Source organism: Melozone crissalis, unplaced genomic scaffold (assembly GCF_028551555.1).
Source record: "Melozone crissalis strain CALT ecotype California unplaced genomic scaffold, PUWL_Pcris_2 ptg000120l_1, whole genome shotgun sequence".
Taxonomy (NCBI): Eukaryota; Metazoa; Chordata; class Aves; order Passeriformes; family Passerellidae; genus Melozone; species Melozone crissalis.
In genome coordinates, this window is record NW_026535896.1 from 4,214,345 (window position 1) to 4,237,882 (window position 23,538).

General features: G+C 42.9%; 1 protein-coding gene across 2 annotated transcripts; it reads left to right on the plus strand.

The window, feature by feature from the left end:
- The first annotated feature begins 2,909 nt into the window (after positions 1–2,909).
- NFRKB (nuclear factor related to kappaB binding protein) lies at positions 2,910–21,034 on the plus strand. 2 transcript variants are annotated; one of them, XM_054292877.1, is made up of 26 exons: positions 2,910–2,966; positions 3,569–3,709; positions 4,112–4,313; positions 4,404–4,531; positions 5,605–5,779; positions 5,942–6,043; positions 6,612–6,685; positions 7,102–7,186; positions 7,417–7,597; positions 7,792–7,900; positions 8,347–8,473; positions 9,478–9,543; positions 10,515–10,594; positions 10,675–10,715; positions 11,138–11,198; positions 12,041–12,215; positions 12,546–12,652; positions 13,103–13,226; positions 13,599–13,675; positions 14,272–14,492; positions 14,997–15,285; positions 15,949–16,167; positions 16,599–17,375; positions 18,231–18,337; positions 19,081–19,216; positions 19,923–21,034. In XM_054292877.1, the coding sequence occupies exons 2-26, from the start codon at positions 3,587–3,589 to the stop codon at positions 20,046–20,048; spliced, it is 3,912 nt and encodes a 1,303-aa protein (XP_054148852.1). In that variant the 5' UTR covers positions 2,910–2,966; positions 3,569–3,586; the 3' UTR covers positions 20,049–21,034. The 2 variants fall into 2 exon arrangements, with proteins under 2 accessions (XP_054148852.1, XP_054148853.1); XM_054292878.1 differs by lacking the exon at positions 2,910–2,966 and adding an exon at positions 3,463–3,481.
- The last annotated feature ends 2,504 nt before the right edge of the window (positions 21,035–23,538 follow it).

Genomic DNA, 23,538 nt, shown 5'->3' on the forward strand with positions numbered 1-23,538 from the left:
ATCCATGAGGGTTGCCAGATGTGATGGACCTGGTCTACATACAGAATTCATGTTGCATTTAGGGACCAGGAGAAAGGGAAAGAGAAGGTTTATCTTTTAAGGCCATGTAATATGTTTTTCCTTACATAGTTCTTCACAGGTTGTCTTGGTTGTTTAAGGCTTTCTGGTGGTTGCAAAAACATGACTACAACTCCATTGACTCCTGGTGGGATATACTGTGTATGTCTGAATTTCCATTCTTTGCTGGAAAACTCATCTGTGCATATCAGGATACATTTATTTATAAAACAGACACAAAGAAGGATGCTGTGTCTTAGAGGTCCTTGAGACAGAAAAACTTGAGAAGTGTTTTTTGATTTGTTTTCTCTTGTACTGCACTGAGTGTGATTATGGGACTCTTCCATAGATATTCCCATGGATTCAGGTGTGGATTACCCACGTCAGTAAGCACTACACATTGTGGTATCAGGTTTTATGGAGTTAAAGCTCTTTGGCATGAGGGAACTCCACACTCAGGCTGCACAAGAGCAAATCTGGTTCCTTGTGGGTAAAGCCTTTCAGCAGGCATGGCTTTGGTAATTAATGTGTCTGTTAATGTGGCATGGAAATAGTATTGAGATAAATCAGTTGGCCAATACTGGCCAGCTGAGAAGTGACTTGCCAAAATGTGGGTTACTTTTTTTCCTAGGATTTCTCTTCTCTTGCTGTACCACCATACTGAGGCACTAATGAGCAGGGTAGAATTGACGTGAACCAGAGCTCCCATTTGGTCAAGTGCAGTGAGTGAGTGACCTTACGTTCTGTGGATTTGGCAGCCCAGCCACTGTGGCAATGGGGAGAAACAACCACAATGCCCAGTAACTTGAATTCATGTTGCTGAGGACTTTGGAATTACAACGTTGAGTCTTGCAATGTTGTTTATGTGGGAAGAGAGTAGGGAGAATTTTGTCATAGCTTTTTTCAGGCTGCTGCTAATTTAGTAACAAGCCAGAAATGCTACAAGTAGTAGGAAAATAGCAGACTTGGAAATGGAAGACTGGGATACTAGAGGACTGTGGGAGCAGTTTTAAGAATCTTAAAAGTTTGACAATAGACAAACATCAGATATGTTCCCATTATTGATCTTGCACATGTGGGGTTTAAAAACTACTTTGCTCTATTCACCTTTGTTGGAACGGTCCATGAATGAGGACAGTTTTACCAGTTATTTAAAAGTGAAAGCTATTTAAAACAGAAAACCATTTTAAAACAGCCTTTTTGAACTCAAAGTTTCTTTGACTTTCCTCATCAAAGTTTCTCTGCCCTGCAGCAGCAGCAGCACCCTCGGGCTATTGGCCTGACTCCAGGTGAAGTAATTCCTAGTGTCATGAGTTGAATGAATTGCCTGTGAAAGAAGCAAGTCTGGAAATGGAAGTATCACAGAATTTCTTTCCAAAATAAGGAACTACAGTGATTGCACAGATGGCAAAGGTTGCACGGATTTTTTTCTCCATTTCTGCAGTGCAGAAGGAATGGGATGAATTATTATTGTTTGTAAACCAGAGCAACCCAAAGATCTCTCTAAGTTGTATCCCACAGAAGTGTAAATCCAGAGTCCTCTCAGTTGCCTGGAAGGTCTGTTTTGTTTGGAGATGCTGCCCCTTGGAGGCATTCTGGGTCAGATTCTGTATTTTCCTAGAGGAAAAAGAAAACAATCCCAGCCTGCGCACCCTGATCTTGCACCTCTTGGACTGCTCAGGCCCCATTTCTTATTTAACTGTGTATGTTTATTGTACATTTGGTGACTGTTGTTGTGTTCAGAGTCTTGTGCAGCCTGGCAGGTATAAAAAAAAAACAAACCAAACCAACCTGAAAATAATAAATGTTTCTCTTTTTTTTTTTTAAATCACTCGCGATGACCAATCTGTTCATTGGGCTAAGGTGTTCAGTGGAGGGTGAGTGAGGTGGAGCGTGGATAGATGGGATGATAACAGTATAGCAGTTACAGGGGAATATACATTTGCTGCTCTCTGGATGGATCACAGAATTTCCAACCTCCCACAACACAGTCCAAGGGAGGATAAGTGAAGAGTGGACTGGCGTGGAGCCCCTGTGTCTCTGTTGAAACCCTTGCAAAATATGGAATTTTAAAAACTATTTTTAAATTTAAAGGTAAAGTTTATAAGTTCTTTCTAGCTGATCAGCTGCACAGCATCTGAAAACTGAGGGAGGTGAGAATGATGTCCGTTGAATCAGCAAACCATGACAAAATCCCTCTAGGAGCAACTCCTGTCCCCATCCCAGGGTGATTTCAGGTACTATCCTGACATATCCACTCCAATCACTCACTAAGAGTCACTCAAGGTCCACCTAAATGTAAAGAAAGAACAAAAACAGGGAGAAGTTAGGGAAGAGTCCATCATAAGTTCTGCACTGAATCTGTCTTTTGCTCATTGGGTAAGACCTGCACTCTGATTTCTCGTTGCTAATTGTGCCAAGTTGTGGCACAGATTAGAGTTTGTGAGTACACTGCCTTACCTGCAATCCTGCACCTTACTCCGTCGAGATTTTATTAAATGAGTGTTATTCTGGAAATTGTTAATGTGCGTCCTTGGAGGGGGCTGGCAGTGGGTAAAGGCGCGGAGAGACAGTAAGAACCTCTGTTTGCTGTATGAAAATTTGCATTAAAATTCAAAATATTCAGCCTTTCAACACTTCATTGTAATATTACCACAGCATCTCAATGACTAATCCACTGCACAGGACTGCAGTCAAGCCGTATAAATCTGCCACTGATAGGTGCCTTCAGCATTCCACAACTACCGTATTTTCAGGGGAACTTCCACACTTGTCCTCTGGTAGGCCACTGCACTGTCGCGGCCTGTCGTGACTCCGGGGCCGTACGCATGCGCAGTTCGGCGGGGCGGGGCGTTTGCGCAGGCGCGGCAGCGCCGCCGCCTTCCGCCTTCAGCCGGGCCGCGTGAGGGGTATGAAATAAACCTGTTTTCCTGTTTTCTTCGCTGTCCCACCCGTTTCATTGCGTGTTTTTATTCCCCTTTTCTTTATTTCGCGTGTTTTGTGCGTTTCTTCGCATCTCAGAGCGGTCCGGCTGTGTCGTGCCGGAGGGGACGGGTCTCCTGGCCCTGTCACACCTTCAACCTGAGGCAAACCCCGCCTTAGACCTGACCTTCGCTTCTGCACCCTAAAACCGCCTTTTGGATTTAAATGTAGTCTGTCCTGGTGTTTAACAGTGTTGAAAAGGGTTCCTGCTGGTGGGAAGGAAAGTGTGATGGGTCAGCTGTACTTCCCAATCTACCTGTCTGAAAAAGCACTTCTCCATTGGCATGACAATGCTTCTCCATTGTGTTTGTATGTATGGGTTTGATATGTATACATATGTATATGTGTGTATACATACATACACACACACACATATATATATACACACAGAGATATTGAAGGCCCGCTCCATAGCTACCATTTAAACAATCACCCATCAAAGGTTGGTCCTCCATCATTCCTCACATCAGGATGGATGTATCTGGGTTTGGGATTTTTGTTTTTTGAGGGTTTTGCTGTCGTTTTCCAGGAGCAGGAGGGCTTGAGGATGGATTCCCTGGATCACATGCTCACAGACCCCCTGGAGCTGGAGGGCAGTTGCACACGGATTATGGAGGACTGCATGCTGGGCACCACCCGGGTCAGTCTGCCTGAGGACCTCCTGGAGGATGTGAGTAGTGCTGAGACACTTTACCTTATCATAGCCTCTATATAAACAATGTGTTTAACTCCTTTTTTTGGGGCTTATGGAGCAAACTGGAAAGGAGGGGTGTTTTTGACTGCCTTGGGAAAAGTGTCGAGTGTTTGATTTATCTCGGGACAATATCTTTTAAATCAATTCTGTTACATTCTTATTATTTTTAAATTGCCATTAAGAAGATTGTTGCAAGCTTTGAATTTGTTTTCTTGTTAGTAGTATCAATTTCTTGACCTTTCATTTTTATGCTCTATTGTTTCCTGTATCTTATAAAACAGTGTCTCATGACTGGTGTCACTTAAAAAGCATCAAGGGCTAGAAAATTGTCAAAAACGTGGCTGCATTTTCTTCACTGTTGTTTCTTGCTTTCTTTAGCCTGAGATCTTCTTTGAGGTTGTCAGCTTGTCAACATGGCAGGAGGTCCTGACAGATGAGCAGCAAGAGCACCTAAAAAAATTTCTGCCTCACTTCCCTGAGAACAACCGAGAGCATCAGAACAAACTCATCTCAGCGCTGTTCAATGGGGAGAACTTTCGGTTTGGGAACCCGCTGCACATCGCCCAGAAACTCTTCCGGGGTCAGTCAGCCTCGTGAGCTTCCCTGCGGGTTTGGGGCAAGATCTCAGGTAGCAGTTGAAAACCCAGTGTGTGTTTTGTCTTTGTTACAGATGGACACTTCAATCCCGAGGTGGTGAAGTACCGGCAGCTCTGTTACAAGTCGCAGTACAAGCGCTACCTGAGTGCCCAGCAGCAGTACTTCTACCGGCTGCTCAAGCAGATCCTGGCTTCCCGCAATGTGAGTGTGCTCTGGGATGAATAACCTGTCTTTATTAAAAGTGTCTTGGTGCAGTCACAGTTCTCTGAGGTCTTTCCTCTGATGAACTGAAGGAGTAATGCTTCTGGATTTTCCAGTGGGCCAGATAGACTCGTTGCTATATTTCAGGCTGTGTAACTCTCATAGCTCTCACTTGTGTGACCTGTCTTCTTTTCATGCCCACCTTGTTCCCACTTCCTGCATTTGCACCTTTGCAACTTATTATTTTCTTAACAAGTCATTCTACCTTTGTTTGTTTACCATTTCTGAACTAACTACAGTTAGAAAATATGTGGGTCCAAACCTGTGATTCTCATTCCTGCAAATCCCTGGTAAAGTCTTCCTCTGTGGATACTTCTGTGAGCAAATTTTTTGCCAGCTGAAATGTGTTTATTGCTCATTTATTTTCATTACACTTAGACATTGAAACATTTGGTATGTAGGGATGAAGAAGAAAATGTGTCTTTATAAAATGGCCTACAATGTTGTGGAAAATAGAGAATCCCAGAATGATTTGGGTTGGAAGAAACCTTAAAGCTCCTCTCATTCTAATCCCCTGCCATGGGCAAGGACACCTTTCATTAGACCAGGTTGCTCCTGGCCTTGAACACTTCCAAAGATGGGGCATCCACAACTTAATTGGGCAACAATATGGAATACATAGGAAGTTATTTCCTCTGTAGCCATGAGAAGTAAAATGTTTTTTTCAAAGGTTACATTGTTACATACTTGTGTGGAAACTACACCTCACACCAATGATTTAAGTTCTTCTCAACAGTTCACATAAAATGACACATAGTGTTACGTGTGGAGGAGAAGGTGTAGAAATTTCACCTGGTTTTTTTTCTCCCCTTTAAACAATGATCTAAAATGCTAGGTTTAAAATCCTGTGTGTGGCAGATACTGATTCTTCCTAAGGTTCCCCTTGTACAGATCTGAGGCGCTGATGGCACCTCATGGTAACCTTGCTGGAAGTTATCTGAGCTGGGCTTACCTGTCCTGGCTTACAGCACTGTAGCTGACATAGCTAATGTCACACGAATCTTTCCTTTCAGCACTTGCTGGAATTAGCCAGGAAAGGAGGCCCTGACATGACCCTGAGGAGAAAGCACTTCCCACCAACATACGACTCGGAAGAACGAGACAGACGGACACATCGGCGCTACTTGAAGATCCTGAGGGAAGTGAAAGAGGAGTGTGGAGACACTGCCTTGTCTTCTGATGAGGAAGGTAATGCCCTGGGCTGAACTGAACACTCCAGGTGTGAATGGAAAAAGACACATTTTTGATTCTGGGCTCTACTTCCGCTGGCTGAGATCTAATGAACACATGGTAATAGTTCAGCGGATTGGTGTCGGATCTTGCAAAAGTAAATTTATACCTCTGTTTTAGATCTAATCTCTTGGCCTCCACGCTCTCCAGCACGTTGTTCAAGTCCACCAGTTCCCCTGAGAGTGATCCCCACGTTGTCAACCTTGGACATGAAAACTGCAGGTGAGAACCAAACAAAGGGGGTCAGTATGGCTAGAGGGGAGAGAATTACCTTGAGACCTTGCAGGAAATCATCTTTAAAATCTATTGCTTGATGGGAAATCATGTGATGCTTCATTTTTGCAGTCATCAAAATAGTTGACTCTTTTCCCAGTTTTTCTTCTGTGAAAAAGATTCTGCAGAAGAATCTTTTTCTTCTTGCAAGGCCAGTATTTGAACACAAGAATCATAGTTTCTGTAATATTACTGATTCCTCTGTTATATTTTAGATGTTGAAGCATTAGCATAGTCCAGTTCAAAATACTTGAGAATTCCTCCTATAGTGACTGTAATAAATTTTTCAAACTGTTCAAGCTGGTTCTGGCTTCTTTTCCATGCTTGCATCAGCAGTGAAGTCTGATGACTGAATGAAGCACTGAAATGAATGGATGAATGAAGGAAATTCATATATGGAGAAATTTGTTACTGAAATTTGGAGATTGCTGGAAGTGTAAATGGATAGAAAATGGCATTCTAAGAAGTGTCGAAGGTAACAATAGAGGAAAACTGCAAATAATTATTTTCATTGCAGACAAGATAGAACTTGGAGAAAGTGATTTAAAGATGATGTTGAAGAAGCACCACGAGAAACGAAAACGTCAGCCTGTAAGATGTCAAAAAGTCTTGGGGGGTGGGACTACATTTTAACTTGGATATTTTTATCTCCTAGCCATAAAGATCAGGGTACTTCTGGGTGATGAAATGATTGCTATTTTTTGTGTGCACCTACCCATTAGCTCGTTGTTGTAACCTGGGTTCCATTGTCAGTGTATAGATGCAGCTTCTGGCCATGTTCACCTCGATAGAAGGATTTTATAATTTTATGTGTTATGTGTTTTGGAGGGACAAAGTTTTGGTTTTCGGGGTTAGAAGACTTCCCAACTTTTATTGCAGTAAATAATTTAGTAAGCTGATCCTGGTTGAGTTTGGTGCATTTTTGTACTTGGGTACTTCTTCACTTTATGGCTGTCTTAAGACTTTGTCCTTTCTCAGTTTAATTTCTGTACTATTTTCCTGTGTAGGATCACCCGGATCTTGTCACGACAGACCTGACCCTTGAGGACATCATGACTCGAGTGAATGCTGGCAGGAAAGGTTCCTTAGCAAGTCAGTGGATCCTTTGCTTTTTTATTTCATATATGTTGATTTAAAAACTAGAGGTTTTCTGTTGAGGGGAAAAGTGAAGATTTATGACAGCAGCTGGAAAGGTGGAATGGTTGATGTGTGAAAGAGTGCACACAACATACATTTCTAGATACATACTTAAATAGTTTATGACTTTCATTAAGGTATAGTAAGAAGCTAAGTATTCTTCTTAACTTCTATCATATCTGAAGCCTTATTTGACCTCGCAACCCTCAAGAAAAAGGTGAAGGACAAGGAAGATAAGAAAAAAAAGAAGCCAAAGATTATTAAATCTGAGGTGGAAGATTTGGCTGACTCTCTTGGCAATGCAGATGGACTCCCATCAATGTCTCAGGATTTTTCCCCACTCCCTCTGTCATCTGTCAAAGAGGAGTAAGTGTTCCAGAGGGCCCTGAACACCTAACGTGGATGGAAAAAGCAACATGTTTCAGCTCACATTTTTGTGGGACTGTTGCAGGCTGCGTTTTCATGCAGATTGGGATGGGTGAAATACGTGGTGTTCATCTTTGTATATGGAGGTGAATATTTACTCAGAGGATTTACTCTGCGTTCTCTTTCTTTTGAAGACCTCTTGAAGATATGAAGCCATGCCTTGAAGTAAATGAAATATCATCCAGCTTCTTTTTCCTTCTTTTGGAGATACTGTTTCTGGAAGGACCTGCTATTCTCTCTGTGGTAAGGAACCACCCACTTACTAAGAATCTTTGCAGGAAGCAAAGAATAGAGGAGCTTACAGCTTTGTAATAGTGACTTTTCTCCAGACTTACTTTGCTGTAAATTATAATAAGATTTAGATTACATATTAAAGAAATTAAACCCTGTGGGAGTGCTACCACTTTCTGGTTTTAACATGTTTCATGAGTTTAATCAGTTGAATCTGTGAGTTTTTCCATACCCATTCCGTAGAACATGGTTAGATATATTTTCTATATTAAGGGCAGGGATCGGGAAGTATTTTCCCCTTCTTTGGCGCTGTCTTACTTGAAAAAGTCAGGTGATTATTTCACGTACATAAAAACCTTTTTGTCCCCTGCATGTGTTCAGCTGGTTTGTTTTCTGTGAAGACAGTCATAGTTTAAACTTGTGAGATCATTAATAAAATAATTATCTTTCCTTTTCAGCTTGAAGATAAAGTTCTCGATTGGCAATCTTCTCATGCCAGTGCACTCAATAACTGGTTCTCCTTTGCCCCTAATTGGTCTGAATTGGTTTTACCTGCCTTGCAGTATTTGGCAGGCGATAGCAGAGGTAAGAAGAGATGTTAAAAATACTAATTGTGCTTTTTCTCTGTTCTAGTTAGTCTGGTTTGCAGTATAGCTCAAATCAACTTCTCATTCACCACTACAAGAAATCCTTGCATTGCTTGCAGTATTTCTGTGATAGGCTGTTTGGTTGACATGCCTTGGTTGTGGTCGACTTGTTTTGCATGTGGATAGTACATAAGACCCAGCATGATTCCCAAGTATGTGAAAATGTCTGTGAAATTGTCTCTAGACAGTTTCTCATGTTCTGATCATGGCTTCAGGCAGGATATTTGAAGCAGGAAAGAATTAGTCTCTTCCCCCACAGTGTTAAGTTGTAGTTGGGTTTGCAGATAATAAAAATCAAACTAGATGATGCCCTGAGCAATCCACTGAAACATGAGGTTGACCCATCTTGGGCTTGGGCCAGCTGAGTTTCAGCCATTCCTTTCAAACTGAATTATTCTGTGGTTCTGATTTGCTTAGTGAGAAGTTTTAAAGGTAGAGACAGAGTGGTGGCCTTGTGGTGGCCTTGCAGCATATTGTCCATAATGCTGGTGAATACTGTAAATCTCAAGTTCTCTTCCCATGAGTCCATGAATTTTCACTGTACAATAACAGTCCCTGGGGCCTCATATTTCTTTTTCCTCTTCAGCTTGAAGATAAAGTGCTCAGCTGGCATTTTCTCATCCCAGTGCACTAAATAATGGGTCTGAACATGGTGAACAGCAGGAAGAGGCTCTTAGCTGACAGCCTGTTGTTGGAAGACTCATTATCCTGTTCTGTTCTTTCTTTGTGCTTGCCCTTATACTCTTGAGATGCTCACCTTCCCAAGGTGATAAAGGGATCCTATCCCCTTCCCAAGGGCAAGGATAATTTTAGAGATGCACTTACATAATAATTTAAAATGCTCTGTCTGTCAGTGTGAGTCTTTAACTTGACATAACCACAGTATGATTTTGAGGTTGGATAATGGTATAATGTCCCTGACATGTACATTTGTCATTGTAGATGCTCCTTCCAGCTTCTCACCTTTTGTTGAATTCAAGGAGAAAACTCAGCAGTGGAAATTGCTTGGTGAGTACCTTGTGTTCTTCTATGATATGTACTATAGTAAAGGTTTGTTGTTTTCTCCAGGACTTTACTTTTTGTCTTTCTGCAGCCTGGAGAGAAACACAAACAGAGCTGTTAATTCCATGGTTAGGCATTTTCTTTTCTTTTAGCTGAGCTAATACATGTTTTGGATTTGAGGTGTTGAGACGTCAGTATCAGCAGCAGACAGAACATAAATGAACAAAGGCACTGGGCTGTATTTCTTTCTGTTGCTGACTTAACTATGTTTGTCAGCCTTCAAATTTGTCTGAACACTTTCCTATTTTCCCTTCTGTAGAGCATACCTTCTGATGATTCAGAGTAATTAGTAATTATCACAACTGCAAAGGAATTAAGCTTCTCTGAAGAGCAAACTGATACTATTCTCATTTTTAAAATTGGGAACCAAAGAGCAACTTAATGATCAGTGTGCTTAGGCTCATACTGATTAAATTACAGATGTTCTGTGTTTATGTTCATTCCTTTAGTTACTACACAGAATTTTTCATGCTTTACTATGGTGGTTCTAGTGATCACATTTGCAGGCTTAAACTGGCAGAGATTTGGAGTCAGGAAGCTTTTCCTCTGATCCCTCTTGCAGTTTATGGTGGAGGTTATGTAGGCCAGTGTTTCTGCTCATGGATTCAGTAACTGGGATTACTTTGGAGAGTGGGAACAGGGGACTGTGTCCCAAACAGCATCTTGCCTTCTGTGCTAGGAGTTGAAGCACCATCTTTTTTGTACCACCAAAATCACTGGGGATTTAGCATTTCCTGGGAATCACTGGGATTTAGCATTTCCTAAGCCTGGAGGTGTTCAAATATTGCAGTTTGAACATCTGTGACTGGTTATGCATGGAGGAGAGAAGGGAACAGGAGAGGACTGGGAGTTACAAGCATCTGGCTTCCTAACAATTACAAAAGTTCTATTTTTACATTTTCATTATTTCTTACTAGGTAGTTACCAAGATCATGAGAAGGAACTGTCAGCACTGTTTCATCTCTGGTTGGAGACCAAAGACCAGACTTTTTTCAAAGTGAGTGAGACAAAAACCACCTTCTAGGAGCATGAAACCTGACTGAGTTCTACCCAACACTGACATTTCTTTCTCAATAGGAAAATGAAGACAGCTCAGATGCCATGCCACTGCCCAGAGTGTAAGTGTGCAACACTGCTTGAAAGCCTTTGTAGTGCTGCTGAATCTTGGGATTTGGGCCTTGTGCCTCTGGATCTTAAAATAAAACAATTTTACATCATGGGGCAGGAGAAAATTTGATAGTTTGATTTTATAAATGCAGTAACTGGACTTCATGAAATCAACTGATTTTATCCAAATTCACGTATATTATCAGAACAAAGCTGCAGTCTAGCTTAGGTTTTACTAATGAGATAATTTATAGTCCTTGCTTGCCTTCAGGTACTGCACATAGCATACTTTAAGATTTCTGCAGGGCTTGCTTTTGTTGCCATAAATATTTTCAGGATTTGTTCCGAAGAATTTGCAGAAGGATAAAGGGTTTTATCATTTGGGACTGTTGTGGGCTTCTTGTGCTCAGAACTGATGGTGCCTTTGTTTCAGAAGGACTGACTATGTAGTCCGGCCTAGCACTGGAGAGGAGAAACGGGTGTTTCAAGAGCAAGTAAGAAGAGACTCTTTATTTTAAAGGCACTTGTTAAAACAGTTGGCCACTAAATCATGAGAATTTGTGTAGGACCGCTGTTTTATACTGTACACAAATGTAGTTAATGTGAAGAATTGATATGTTGCGTCTGCCTTGAAGTCAGTATCTTGGCCTTGCATAAAACTTGCTAATGACATAGCCTTGTTTCAAAACCATCAGTATTTCCAGTGGGTATTTCGGTGGGTAAAATTAATTTGGTAAAAATTAATTGGATAAAATTAATGGAATTGATAGTGTCAGTTGGTTGTGCCAACCCCTCTGTCTCCTTTGCCATCCCCCACCATCCCCCACTTACCTCTTTTTTTTTGGCCATGTATGTGTGCAAGCAAAAAATAAGTGTCAGTAAGTGCAACCATCCACTTAGTTATCTTATCTGTAGTAGATGCAAGTGGGAATTAGAGGGCAAACACATGACAGGGATTCTTCTCCCTTCTCTCCAAGTGCTGTCTACAGGACAGAATTTATAAGTTAAATTTTGGAAATCTCTCTTTAGCCAGATAAAAGGAAGGAAGGGGAAGGGGACAGAAGGTGTATCTCTTGTACTTCTGGCACCTCTCTAGTCTGTGCAGCTGCTTGACAGTGAATGCGTTGCACTTGCACAACTTGCTTAGGTGGAGCATTGTACTTTGCATGAAATGGTTTGTGATTTTCTTGATCTAAAATAAGTCTATATAGCAGTATTTGAGCCTTTAGTTTAAAAAGGCTTTCTCTAGAGAATGATAACAACTTACTTGGTAATATGACATGAGGCTTTGGTGTATATTTCCTGGTAAAGTCAGTGCTCTTGTGTTCACCTCCAGGAGCGTTACCGTTACAGCCAGCCCCACAAAGCCTTCACCTTCCGGATGCATGGCTTTGAGTCAGTTGTTGGTCCTGTGAAGGGAGTGTTTGACAAGGAAACCTCCTTAAACAAAGCCCGGGAACATTCTCTCCTGCGCTCAGACAGACCAGCATATGTCACCATTTTATCTCTTGGTAAGGTCATGGCCAGAAAAACTTCTGTAAAGAAGAAGAACATTCCTCTGACCCCTAAAACAATGATTTCAGGAATCTACATTGGGGTTGAATGCTGGTACCCAAGTTCATCACTATTAGCACAAAGTTGGCACAGTTGATGTACTTTAAAATGATCCTTTATAATCTCTCCTTGTACTTTTGAGGGATTTTTGGGGCTAGATTTTAGTAAGCAAGTAGAGACTGTGAGAGCAAGGGTAATAGAGCAGTCCCAAAATTTATCTGATGGAGTACCTGAGTACTGCTGTCCAGTTACAGCTGGAAGTTTAAGCTCTGGTTTTTTTGTTTCAGTTCGTGATGCTGCTGCTCGCCTTCCTAATGGAGAGGGAACTCGAGCTGAAATCTGTGAGCTGCTCAAAGATTCCCAGTTCCTAGCTCCAGATGTTACAAGTGCTCAGGTAAGTTGGATGTCTTGTCTGGCCTCAGATTCTCATAAAAATACACTGCATGGTGCCAGGCAGTATTCAGTGGCAAAGGCCCAATAGTTTTTATGCTGCTGTGATGAGCAAAAGGGAGCTGTGTACTACTATGATGAGCTGCTGCAAATCTGCACCAACTTTGGATGATGAAAACCAGCTAGAAAAGCCATAGCGTTAACACTGTCATGGAGCTGCTCACATTTTAGATTGAGGAGCAGTCAATTTTCAGAGATTTGGTGGAAGCTCCATGTAACCCAAGGTGGCAAACACCATCCTGTGATGCAATATCTGCCCCCAGTCACTTCTCCCTCAGGTGGAGATTGCTCGCAGCTTACTCAGGTTTTATACCAAATAGGATCATGTTGCTATTCATCAGTTTTAGCTAGTCCAGCAAAGGATATCTTATAATCTGTGAATTCTGAACTTCAGGTTAACACTGTTGTTAGTGGTGCTCTGGACCGATTGCATTATGAGAAAGATCCCTGTGTGAAATACGATATTGGGCGGAAGTTGTGGATCTACCTACACCGGGACAGGAGCGAGGAAGAGTTTGGTAAGCCTGAGTTGGTGATCTTAAGAATTAAAAATGTTTTTAAAGATGGATAATGAACACTGATTTGTCAGTCTAGCTTTTTTCCCTAGTCAAATTGCTTATGTTAGTCCTTCAGCACTTAAACCCAGTTTTAGAGAGCAGTGTGTCACTTTGAAGCATTTGTTGGAAAAATACCATCCCATGTGCAGATATGTTTTTATGTGTCTTATTTTCAACCTTTTTGGCTAATTTTCTAGATGTTTTTCTTTGCACCGTTACATGACTGTGTGCTTAATTCCTTGTCTGAAGAAGAATCTGCACCTCTTACTTAGCCTCTTCCTTAAATCTGTCTGCTTGTGTTCAGGAGCTCTAACCATTAATTCGTCCTTGCAGAACGGATCCATCATGCTCAAGCTGCTGCAGCAAAGGCCAAGAAAGCTCTTCAGAAGCCAAAACCTCCAGCTAAAATGGTAGATTTCTTTGCTCAGGGTTGCACAGCTGGTTTTGGGATTGAGAAGGAAATTAGTCTTAATTTAATCCATAAATTCTGCATCCATAGCAGGTGATGAAAATTACCATGTTTGAGTTAGTAATTCATGATGTATATGAATGTCAGTGCACAGCTTCCACTATTATCCTCTCATTTGTGCTCCCTATCAAAGGGATGGTCTTTCAGATCTAGTTTTGAGGTTAATTTGTAACAGAGTGTGTGGAACACATCTGTTCTCCCCCTTGCTCTGCTGAAGCCCTCAGGGTTTGGATGTCTGAAATTAAATATTTCTGAAGTACTTGTCTATTGGCACATTAACCAGGGTGGAAATCTGCATGTTCTGAACGTTTGTCACAACTGAGGTGCACTTTTCCTTGAGAGCAAGAGCAAACAAACACACCAGTTCGTCCAGGGTTGCAGCTGGGGAAAGGCAGACAGTCAGTCATGTTGGATTTCAGGATTTAACAGCAGAGCATCATTCACCACCATATAGAACTCAGGCTGCAGTGCTCAGCCTACTGTAAGGTGCAGCAATTAACCCCAGATTTTGTGATGCTGAATGTGGTTTCTTTGTAGAAGTCGACTAGTAAGGAGGGTACTGTGAAAGCCCTCCCCACCAGCACAGCAGATCCTAGTCAGCTGAGCCTCAGTGACTCCAGCATGCCACCAACTCCTGTGACTCCTGTGACACCAACTGCCCCTGCATTGCCAGCAACACCCATCTCACCCCCACCGGTGTCTGCAGTCAGCAAGAGTGTATCTGGTGCTGGGTCAGAGCCAGCAAAACCCAGCCAGAGGTACTGCTCCTGTCCCCTATGTGACTTGGGAATGCTGCTGGCTGTTTTTCAATAATTTGTATAATTCACTAGTGAGGGAGTTGGGATTATTTAGCCTGGAGAAGAGGAGGCTCAGGGGTGACCATACCACTCTCTGCAACTCCCTGAAAGGGGGTTGGAGGCTGCTGAGAGTTGGACTCTTCACCCAGGAAACAGCAGCATGGTAAGAGGGCATAGTCTCAAGCTGTGCCAGGGGAAGTTCAGGTTGGGCATCAGGAGGAATTTCTTCACAAAGCATAATTAGACATTGAAAGAGGTTGCCCAGGGAGGTGGTAGAGTCTGCATCCCTGGAGGAGACCAAGGAACAAGTGGACATGGCACTCAGTGTTCTGGGCTGGATGACAAGGTGGGGATCAGTCACAGGTTGGACTCGATGATCTCAGAGGTCTTTTGCAACCTCAGTGATTCTCTGATTGTGTGAATTTCCTACATCTTTGCTGACCTATTGGCTCTGTCTTTCCATAGCGTTCTCCTGGTGTCTTCTCCCACCATGCCCCAGCTGGGGACGTTGCTGTCCCCAGCTCAGAGCTCACAGGCACCACCAGGGCCAGCACCCACCCCATGTGTGGTCAGTCACAGCAGCTCCTCAGGCCTGCCACAGGTCCGTGTGGTCACTGCCCAGTCCAGCCTCCCAACTATGTCCCAGCAAACCCCAGTGGTCACCCAGCAGCAGCAGCAGCAGCAGCAGCAGCCCACGTCAGTGCCTCAAATCCGTGTTCCAGCTACAGCCACACAAACCAAAGTGCTCCCTCAGGTGAGTTGGAAGAGGTAGAGTATCTGACATCTGATCTGACTTGCAGTGTTTTTGTGTGATGCGCAGGCATTCTGTGCTCATTTGAAGCATGCACTAACTGCAGTCAAGAGCACAGAAACAGTTTTACATGTGCAATGCTGTTCAGTGCTCTGTTTTTCACATATTTACCTGGCATCATTAAATTGTGCATTACATAAAAAGTCCAAAGAACTTAGAATCACAGAATCGTTAAGCTTAGAAAACACTGTCAAGATCATCAAGTCCAGCCATGAACACAGCAGCAACACTGCCATGTTCACTACTAAACCAAATCCTTAAGTGCATCATCCACACATTTTTTTGAATGCTTCCAGGGATGGTGACTCCACCACTGCCCTGGGCAGTCTGTTACAATGCTTTACCACCCTTTCTGTGAAAAGGAATTTCCTAATATCCAACTTAACCTCCCTGGTGCAACCCTAGGCCAATTCTTCTTGTCTTGTCATTTGTTACCTGGAAAAAGAGACTGACATCCACCTCACTACAGTTCCAAGCAGTTGGAATCCTTGCAAGGGAATTCTCGTGAACTTCCCTGAACCCTCAAGCTAACACAATACAAAGAAGAATCACTAGACTGTTCCTACTGTAGTAGTCTGCTCATAGTCTTCCTCCTCTCTTCTGTAGGCTGTGATGACTCTGCCTGTAAAAGCTCAAAGTAGCCCGGTGCAGGTGCCAAGAGCAGGAAGCTCCATGGCCAGCCAGGCAGGTATCACTGTGACGGGGCTGCCTGCAGTGCCCAGCCCTGCTGTGAAGCCAGTGACCAGCTCTCCAGGCAGTTCTGCTGCCAGCACCTCCTCCACCACTATCATTCAGAACATGGCTGGCCAGAACATCATCAAGCAGGTGAGAGGGAGGGAGAGACTTGGAACTGGGCTCCACAACCTGATTGTTGTCTGTTGTGCAGATGTAAACATCTGAGAGCTGTAATGCTGTGTGTGTTCATGGACTGTGCGGGCTGACACGGTTGCTAGTTTTGTGTGTTTGAGCCCTGTTTTCATGTACAGGTGAAAGATGTGTTAGCGCAGGTTCTTTTGTGATCTCTCCTTCATTTTGTTTGGAAAAGAAACTAACCCCGCAAGTGTTTCCTATTTCAGATGGGATTGGGAATGCCATCTGATTAACAACCAGAACTATTTCCAGTAGTGTACTGAGTGCTAGTCTTATTCCACTTGCATTCTAGTGGGAGCAAACATCATCCTGTTGGGAAGTTCTGCTTTGAGTATGCCTTGGACCTTTTCCCAGTTTGACAGAACCATTTCTCTGATCTCTCCCAGGTGGCTATTACAGGACAGCTCGGCGTGAAGACCCAGGCTGGAAGTGGCATTCCACTCACAGCAACCAATTTTCGGATCCAAGGGAAGGATGTGTTGCGCCTGCCCCCATCCTCCATCACCACGGACGCAAAGGGACAAACAGTGCTGCGCATCACTCCAGATATGATGGCCACCCTGGCCAAGTCTCAAGTCACTACTGTCAAACTGACTCAGGACCTCTTCACAGCAGCTGCGGGAAGCAGTGCTGGTGGAAAAGGCATTTCTGCGACTTTGCACGTGACATCCAACCCTGTCCAGACTGCTGAGTCTCCAGCCAGGACAAGCACGGTGTCTCCTGCCTCTTCCAGCCCAGCCGGAGGCACTGTGGTTAAAGTGACTCCTGACTTAAAGACTGCAGAGCCAACAAGTTCTGCTTTCCGCCTGATGCCTGCCCTGGGCATGACTGTGGCAGATCAGAAGAGCAAAGCCATAACCACGGTGGCATCCACGGAGGCCAAGCCAGCTGCCACTATCAGAATTGTGCAGGGGCTGGGTGTGATACCCCCCAAAGCTGGGCAGACCATCACGGTAGCCACTCATGCTAAGCAGGTGCCCTCGTCCTCGGCGGTGAGCATTGCTGGCACAGGCCACACCTCCTTACCCACCATGAGTGCCACAGTGTCCAAAGCAGTTGCCGTGGCCTCAGGAACTGCGGGAACCCCCATCACCATTGGTACAGGAGCCACGGCTGTGCGGCAGGTGCCCGTCAGCACCACAGTGGTATCTACATCCCAGGCAGTGAGTAATGCTGAGCTCTCACTGGGGGTGGGTAAAGAAGGGGAGTGCCAAATACACTGATGTTTTATGGCTGAAAACTGCTCTTTGCATCCACAAAGACTCACATTAATGTGCCAGTCATGCAATGGTTGTATTTAGGTTCTAAATTTTAGGTTGTAAAGGACGTTAAAGTTCATTCAGTCCCATCCCCTGCCATGGGCAGGGACACCTTCCACTAGATCAGGTTGCTCCAAGCCTCATCCAACTTGGCCTTGAACAGTTCCAAGGATGAGGAAGCCACAATGTATTCTGGGTATGGGTCTGCAACTCATTTCATGGTGTTGAAATTGCAGCGAAATGCCCCCCAAAAGTCAGATACTTCCCTTATGTCCTTTTGCAAGTGAATGAAATAAACTTTGCATATCTGAAGTCCTGCCTCATGCAGCTCTGTGTCTTGCCCCACACCCTGGCAATAATTTCCCTTGGAATGGTGTCATAGAACATTCAGAACTAGAAGTGCTTATTACTTGTATTAACTTTTTTACTGATTTCATCCTTGAATGCTGTTTTAATACCCTAATCTGAAGGCACCATAAACTGTATTGTGGTTACATAAGCTAAATGATACTATGGTTGTTTCCTAAGGATAAAAATCATAGATCCTGTGGTGCAAAGATGATGTGGATTTTCAGGGTTCAGACAGCTGTGTAGTGAATGAGAGGGACATGAATTTTAAGAAGCCTGAACTGGAGCACAAATTTCATCAGCAAAACTGCTGCTGGTTTCTGCTCACAGGACTCTCACAAAGCAGATGTTGTCGACCAGTTTCTCTGCTGAGCTCTCCATGGCTCCTCATGTGTTCTTCCCATTCCCCAGGGCAAACTTCCAGCACGGATCACAGTACCCCTGTCAGTGATCAGCCAACCAGTGAAGGGCAAGAGCGTGGTCACTGCCCCCATCATCAAGGGCAACATCGGCGCCAAGTGAGTGCTTTGCATCTCATAGTTCTGCTTTAGAAACTGGCTGAGGAAGGTCTGTGTTCAGTGGGTTTCTGGGGAGCAGGCAGACAGAGGCTGGAATAGGATTGCAGTCTGTTAAGAGGTCCATCAGCTGCAAGAAACTGCGTGGATATGGTGTCTGCAATGAGATTGTAATTTTTAGTTATTTATTTTGAGATGCAGCTTCTAGCAAATACACCAAAGAAAAAACATTCTATGCCTTGAAATCAGCTGTTCAATTAGTTCTGTGTGTTTGAGCAAGAATTAACACACTGAAAAATATCTGTAATCTGAGGCTATCTCTCCATTCAAGAGAAGTTAACTGCCTTAGTGAGAATTCTTCTGGCATTCAGATATTGAAGGCTTTTTGTTTATTCTTCCATAAATTCTGATAGTGTCTCCCTTAGTTAATATTTCAAGTGCTCAGCCGTTTTCTGCATTGTGAAGTGTTCAGGTCTGATCAGGCTAACCCAGTGTGTGCATGGTCCAGAGTTAATGGGTGTGATTTGTGTGCTAAATTAATTCTCTGTCATATTTATAAAAACTGACATAAACTTGTCACTAGTGTATTTGCCAGTTCTATGGGGGGGAAAAAAAAACCCACTACTTAAAATGGTTAGTACATGTGGTAGAACTATAATCTACTAGCAACTGAAGAATGGTTTGGAGTTGGAAAGATTGAGCCTGCTGTGCTGTTTACTAACCTTTCAACAATTATTATTCCTTAGCATCAGTGGATTAGGCAGAAATATCATTCTGACTACAATGCCAGCAGGGACTAAACTGATTGCTGGGAACAAGCCTGTGAGTTTTCTGACTGCACAGCAGCTACAGCAGCTGCAGCAGCAAGGCCAAGCCACACAGGTAAGGGCACCTGGAATGATCATTCTATTTGCTTTTTAATGACTTAACATCTCCATTAGGACATTACACTGGATACATGGGGTTGTAGTGTCTGCATTAAGCACATGGAATCTGTCATCACCTTTACGTTCTCTCCATCCAAATAAAGTTTTTAAATGTTTTTGAAGCACTGCCAGTACAATGAATGTAAAACCAAAGGTCCTGTCAGGATTTTTCTATACATGCAGCAGTCTTTGTAGTGCTTTTTACTTTAGCTTTTGTGGGTCACTTTTTCTTGAAGAAGTCACATAACTGATTTGCATATCCATCTTTCTGTCTGGAAATTTAGTGTTCCATAATTCCAAATCATTAATCTGCATCGACAGCTGATATTAACAAGTCTGTAGAAGTGAGGTATCCAATGGATCCAAGTCCTTCTTCTGAAAATGTGTAACAGCAGCTGACATACAGGTTTTTATTCAAACTACTTTTCAGGTCTTCCTCTCTAATCTGGAAATCTCCTGTCACCATCTCTCATGGGCAGTGGGTAGAATGACCTTCTTATGATATATTCTGTTCTGGCAGTGGTTTTGGTGCTTGGTGTTGTTCTAATCACTGAGTTTTTGTTGGCAGCAGAAGCAGGTACTTCACCAGAGCACAGTGCAGGTGCAGTCATTGTGTCACCAGGTTGTTCTTGAGATGAGTTATTTCTTTCCATTTCACACAGGTGCGAATTCAAACAGTTCCAGCCTCCCATCTCCAGCAAGGAACAGTCTCTGGCTCAACTAAAGCAGTGTCCACTGTGGTTGTGACAACAGCTCCATCTCCAAAGCAGACTCAGGATCAGCTGTGACCTCTGGTTTTAACATGGATCACTTTCTAAGAACTTCCCTGAGCCTATTGTCATCCTGCATCCAACCAAACACCTGAGGCTGCATAACCCGAGCCGTGGCTTGGAATTGGACTGGGTTCTGCCCTTGCTTCTCCAGGGTCAGCACTGCCATGTCTGGGTAGAAATTCCACAGAAAAAAACATGCTGTACCTGCAAAACAAAATGTTTCAATTCAGATGTGAAAATCCAAGTTTTGTGGAATTGTTGTTTTAAGAAACGTCTTGCTGTTTTTTGTTCTTTTTTCATCCAAAGGATTTTTGGCAAATACAGTTCCTCTGCATTTTCAGTTGTAGACAAAGCAGTTATCCTGGATCTTCATTAAGCAGGGAAGGTTGCTTGGAAGGGGTTATTCAGTGGCTTTTCAAAGTCATGGAAAAGATGTCTGCTTTCACTGGAGTCTGGCTGTCACCACTGTTACCTAGTGACTCAGGATGGTATCTTTGACACCGGAGTTATTGTAACTTACATCCATGTCAGTTTGCTGTCAAAGATAGGGTGAGAGTCAAAGTGGTTTTTTTGCTGTAAGAGTGAGCATGGGGGAGAGGGAGATGAGAGACAGAAAGTCACTGTGTGAACAAGTCTGTCAGCAAATGGGACTGTAGTGGAAAGGAAAAAGGTGATGTTCACAAGAACAATCCTCTTTTATTTTTCTTCAACATAGAAACCTTTTTATCAGTGGAAACAAACTGTACCTTGATTTAAAAGGTTGGAATATGTTTGCAAATACACCCAAACTGTTGTCTCTTGGGTTCTGGAGAAATACTTTAACCCGTGACCCTGGCTGTTAGTTTTGGTTTTACTTTTGTAGTTTTATCTGTCTATGTAAATGTTTTTGAATTTTGCACATACTGGAGATGAATTTGTGGCTGTTCTGACATGACCTTGAAGCTTAATGAGATCAAAAGATGTGCTGGACCAGGAGAAGAATAAAAGTGTAGAAAGCCTTATAGATCTCTGCTATATCCTTTTGGTTCTCTACAGCGTGTTTTGTGTACAGTCATTGCCCAGCTTGCCAAGGGCTGTCCATCTTCTAATTACCTGCCCATCTTCTTGATAAGATGGTTCTTTTTAACCTGGTCTTTTTTTGTAGGCTTTTTTTTAAGATGTGGTTTACTCCAAGTTATATATAATAGAATATAATATGCTTAAAGAACCAAAATGTACAGTTGGGGACTGTTGTGGTTGGAGCTCTGTGTGTGTTACTGTTTTGCTGGGCTTCAGGCTGGGGCTGTGGATCTTTCTGTACTGCATCTAACCCACTTCCCACTTTGAAGGAAAACAGCTATTTCAGTAAGAAAAGAAGTGACTGGATATAAATGCTGAGTTAGTAGGACACATCAGTTCAGCATTTGAAAGCAAGTGCTTGAATTATGGTCCATATGCTTCACAGTATGGAGTGATAAAGGTTTTCTGTCCTGCTTTGCCATGTTTGGTACGTGTTTTGCACATTTATCAATCAGGAGCCAGCAGAAGGACTGTGGTGTGGGAGGGAGGTGAGGACATTCCAAAGTCCTTTAAGTTGTGAAGTTAAAAGACTAAATTAAGCAGGCAACGAGCAATTTCCTGCTATTGCTTATGTGAAAGAGCCTTTTGAATTCAAAACATAATCAAGATAATCCTGCTATGTTCTGTTCATAATTAATAAATTATTAAATAACCTACAATCAAGTGCTGAAAGATGGTTACATTGTGAAGACCCTTTAATTTCTGTCAATCCTCATGACTTTCTTGCTGGACACAGGAGGCTTTGGAAGTATTAAGCTTAAGAAAACAAGAAACCTGCATCTAATCCGAGAAGCTTAGTGTGTCTCAGGTGGTTGCTGCTGGTTTTAAGTGTCTTGCTGTTAAACACCGTCCTACTTTTGAGCAACATTTGCCTCCCTGTTGCTTCTCTTAGGTTTATGCTCTTTTATTTTGAAGTCTGGTTTTGGGAGAAAAGAGCATCAGACACTGGATGGGCTTCTGATTTTGAATGGCCGTGTGCTGGCTTGGGTCGGAAGTGTTTATCCTAGCTTTCACAAACAAAGTACAGCCTGTTGTGATTCAGCTACCACCTGTCTGATGAGCTGCTCCCCTCTGGTTGAAAAATAACCCCTAAGCTACTGCAAGTCAAGAGCCCTTGTTTTTAATAAGTAACTTTGAACTGTATGAGGCAGAAGGGCAGAGGAGGGCTCCTGTGGTTTTGTGGGTGTGCTGAGACTGGGGGAGGATATCTACAAACTAGACTGTGTTCCAGGTGGTGTATGCTCCCACATCCTCTTGCTCTGCAGCCTGAAAGCTGTTCTGGATGAGTTCTGCAGTAAGAGCTGCTAGGGCAGCATGCAGGGGAAGAGGGCCTAGAGAAAGTATTTATACTGACATTACCCATTTTCCACCTGCCCTGCCTGGAACTAAAGGGCCATTCAGCCTGATGAATCTTTGTCAATACCTTTTCTAGTTTAAAAAATAAGTTCAGCCTGTTTTTGTCACACTGAGATGCTCACTAGTTATCAAAGAGCCTTGTTTATCTCCTAAAAGCTGTGGATTAGGAGTTTATTTCCACAAAGAGAATATTGTGTAAAACCTGCTTTAAAAAACTGAGCAGGCTACACAAACAGCCACTAGCCATTTAAAACCTTTCTAAACTTTATTTTAACAACTGTTTTGTTTTATTTAAATCATGGGGGAAATCTGTATTTATATAATTCAGTAGGATGCCCTCATAACCCTGTGAGCTCACCTCAAGTGTTCCTTTCAAAAGAGTCATTAACTGGACATGTTTTAACAGTTGATCTTCATTTTTCCAATACCTTTGAAAATCCTAGCATTGTTTTTAGTAAATGCAAAAACCTTGTTACTTGTTTGTCACATGGCAAACCTGAACCACCTCACAATAGACCCAATTCTTGTGCCTGCCACAAGTTGGGTACATAGTGCTCGAACTCAGGACCTTTCTGGCTGGGTGCTGTTCATCCTGTAGGATGGCATTCTGGAATTCAGACTTTGCCCCATAGCCTAAACACTAAACACAGCAGTTTCGAGCTGTGGGGAAGGGAGAATGTGCTGCTGGATCCATGCTGGAAACATGCTTTGGTAGAAAAATTGTTTAATCCTGTACTTAACCCCTTTGCAACTGACTCATCTCAATCTGAGATTTATTGGACCCTAGTTATGTGGCTAGACCAGATGTGTGTAGTAGATCCAGAGGTGGAAAGCTGGAATCATCTTTCTTGTGCTTTGAATTTCTCAATAAATAAATCTGAATTTCTCACCACAAGACTACATTTGCAGCTGCTGATCCCTCCAGAGGAACAATTTATTTGACCTCTCTCCTGTTCCCTGTACGGTGAATCACCCCCTGGATAGAGCCATTTGGTTTTGTGGACTATTAAAGAAATTCTGCATGAGTAGTGCAAATTTGAACTATTGATGATTTAATTTAGGGATGACACAGGTGATGACACAGGTTATG

What these genes read in the sequence shown, in the direction of transcription:
- NFRKB (XM_054292877.1), top strand. Translation starts at nt 3,587, where the DNA reads ATGGATTCCCTGGATCACATGCTCACAGACCCCCTGGAGCTGGAGGGC. An exon ending in CAGGAAAGGTTCCTTAGCAA is followed by an intron (nt 7,187 to 7,416) that starts GTCAGTGGATCC and finishes TCATATCTGAAG; the next exon opens with CCTTATTTGACCTCGCAACC. An exon ending in TGTCACCATTTTATCTCTTG is followed by an intron (nt 12,216 to 12,545) that starts GTAAGGTCATGG and finishes TTTTTGTTTCAG; the next exon opens with TTCGTGATGCTGCTGCTCGC.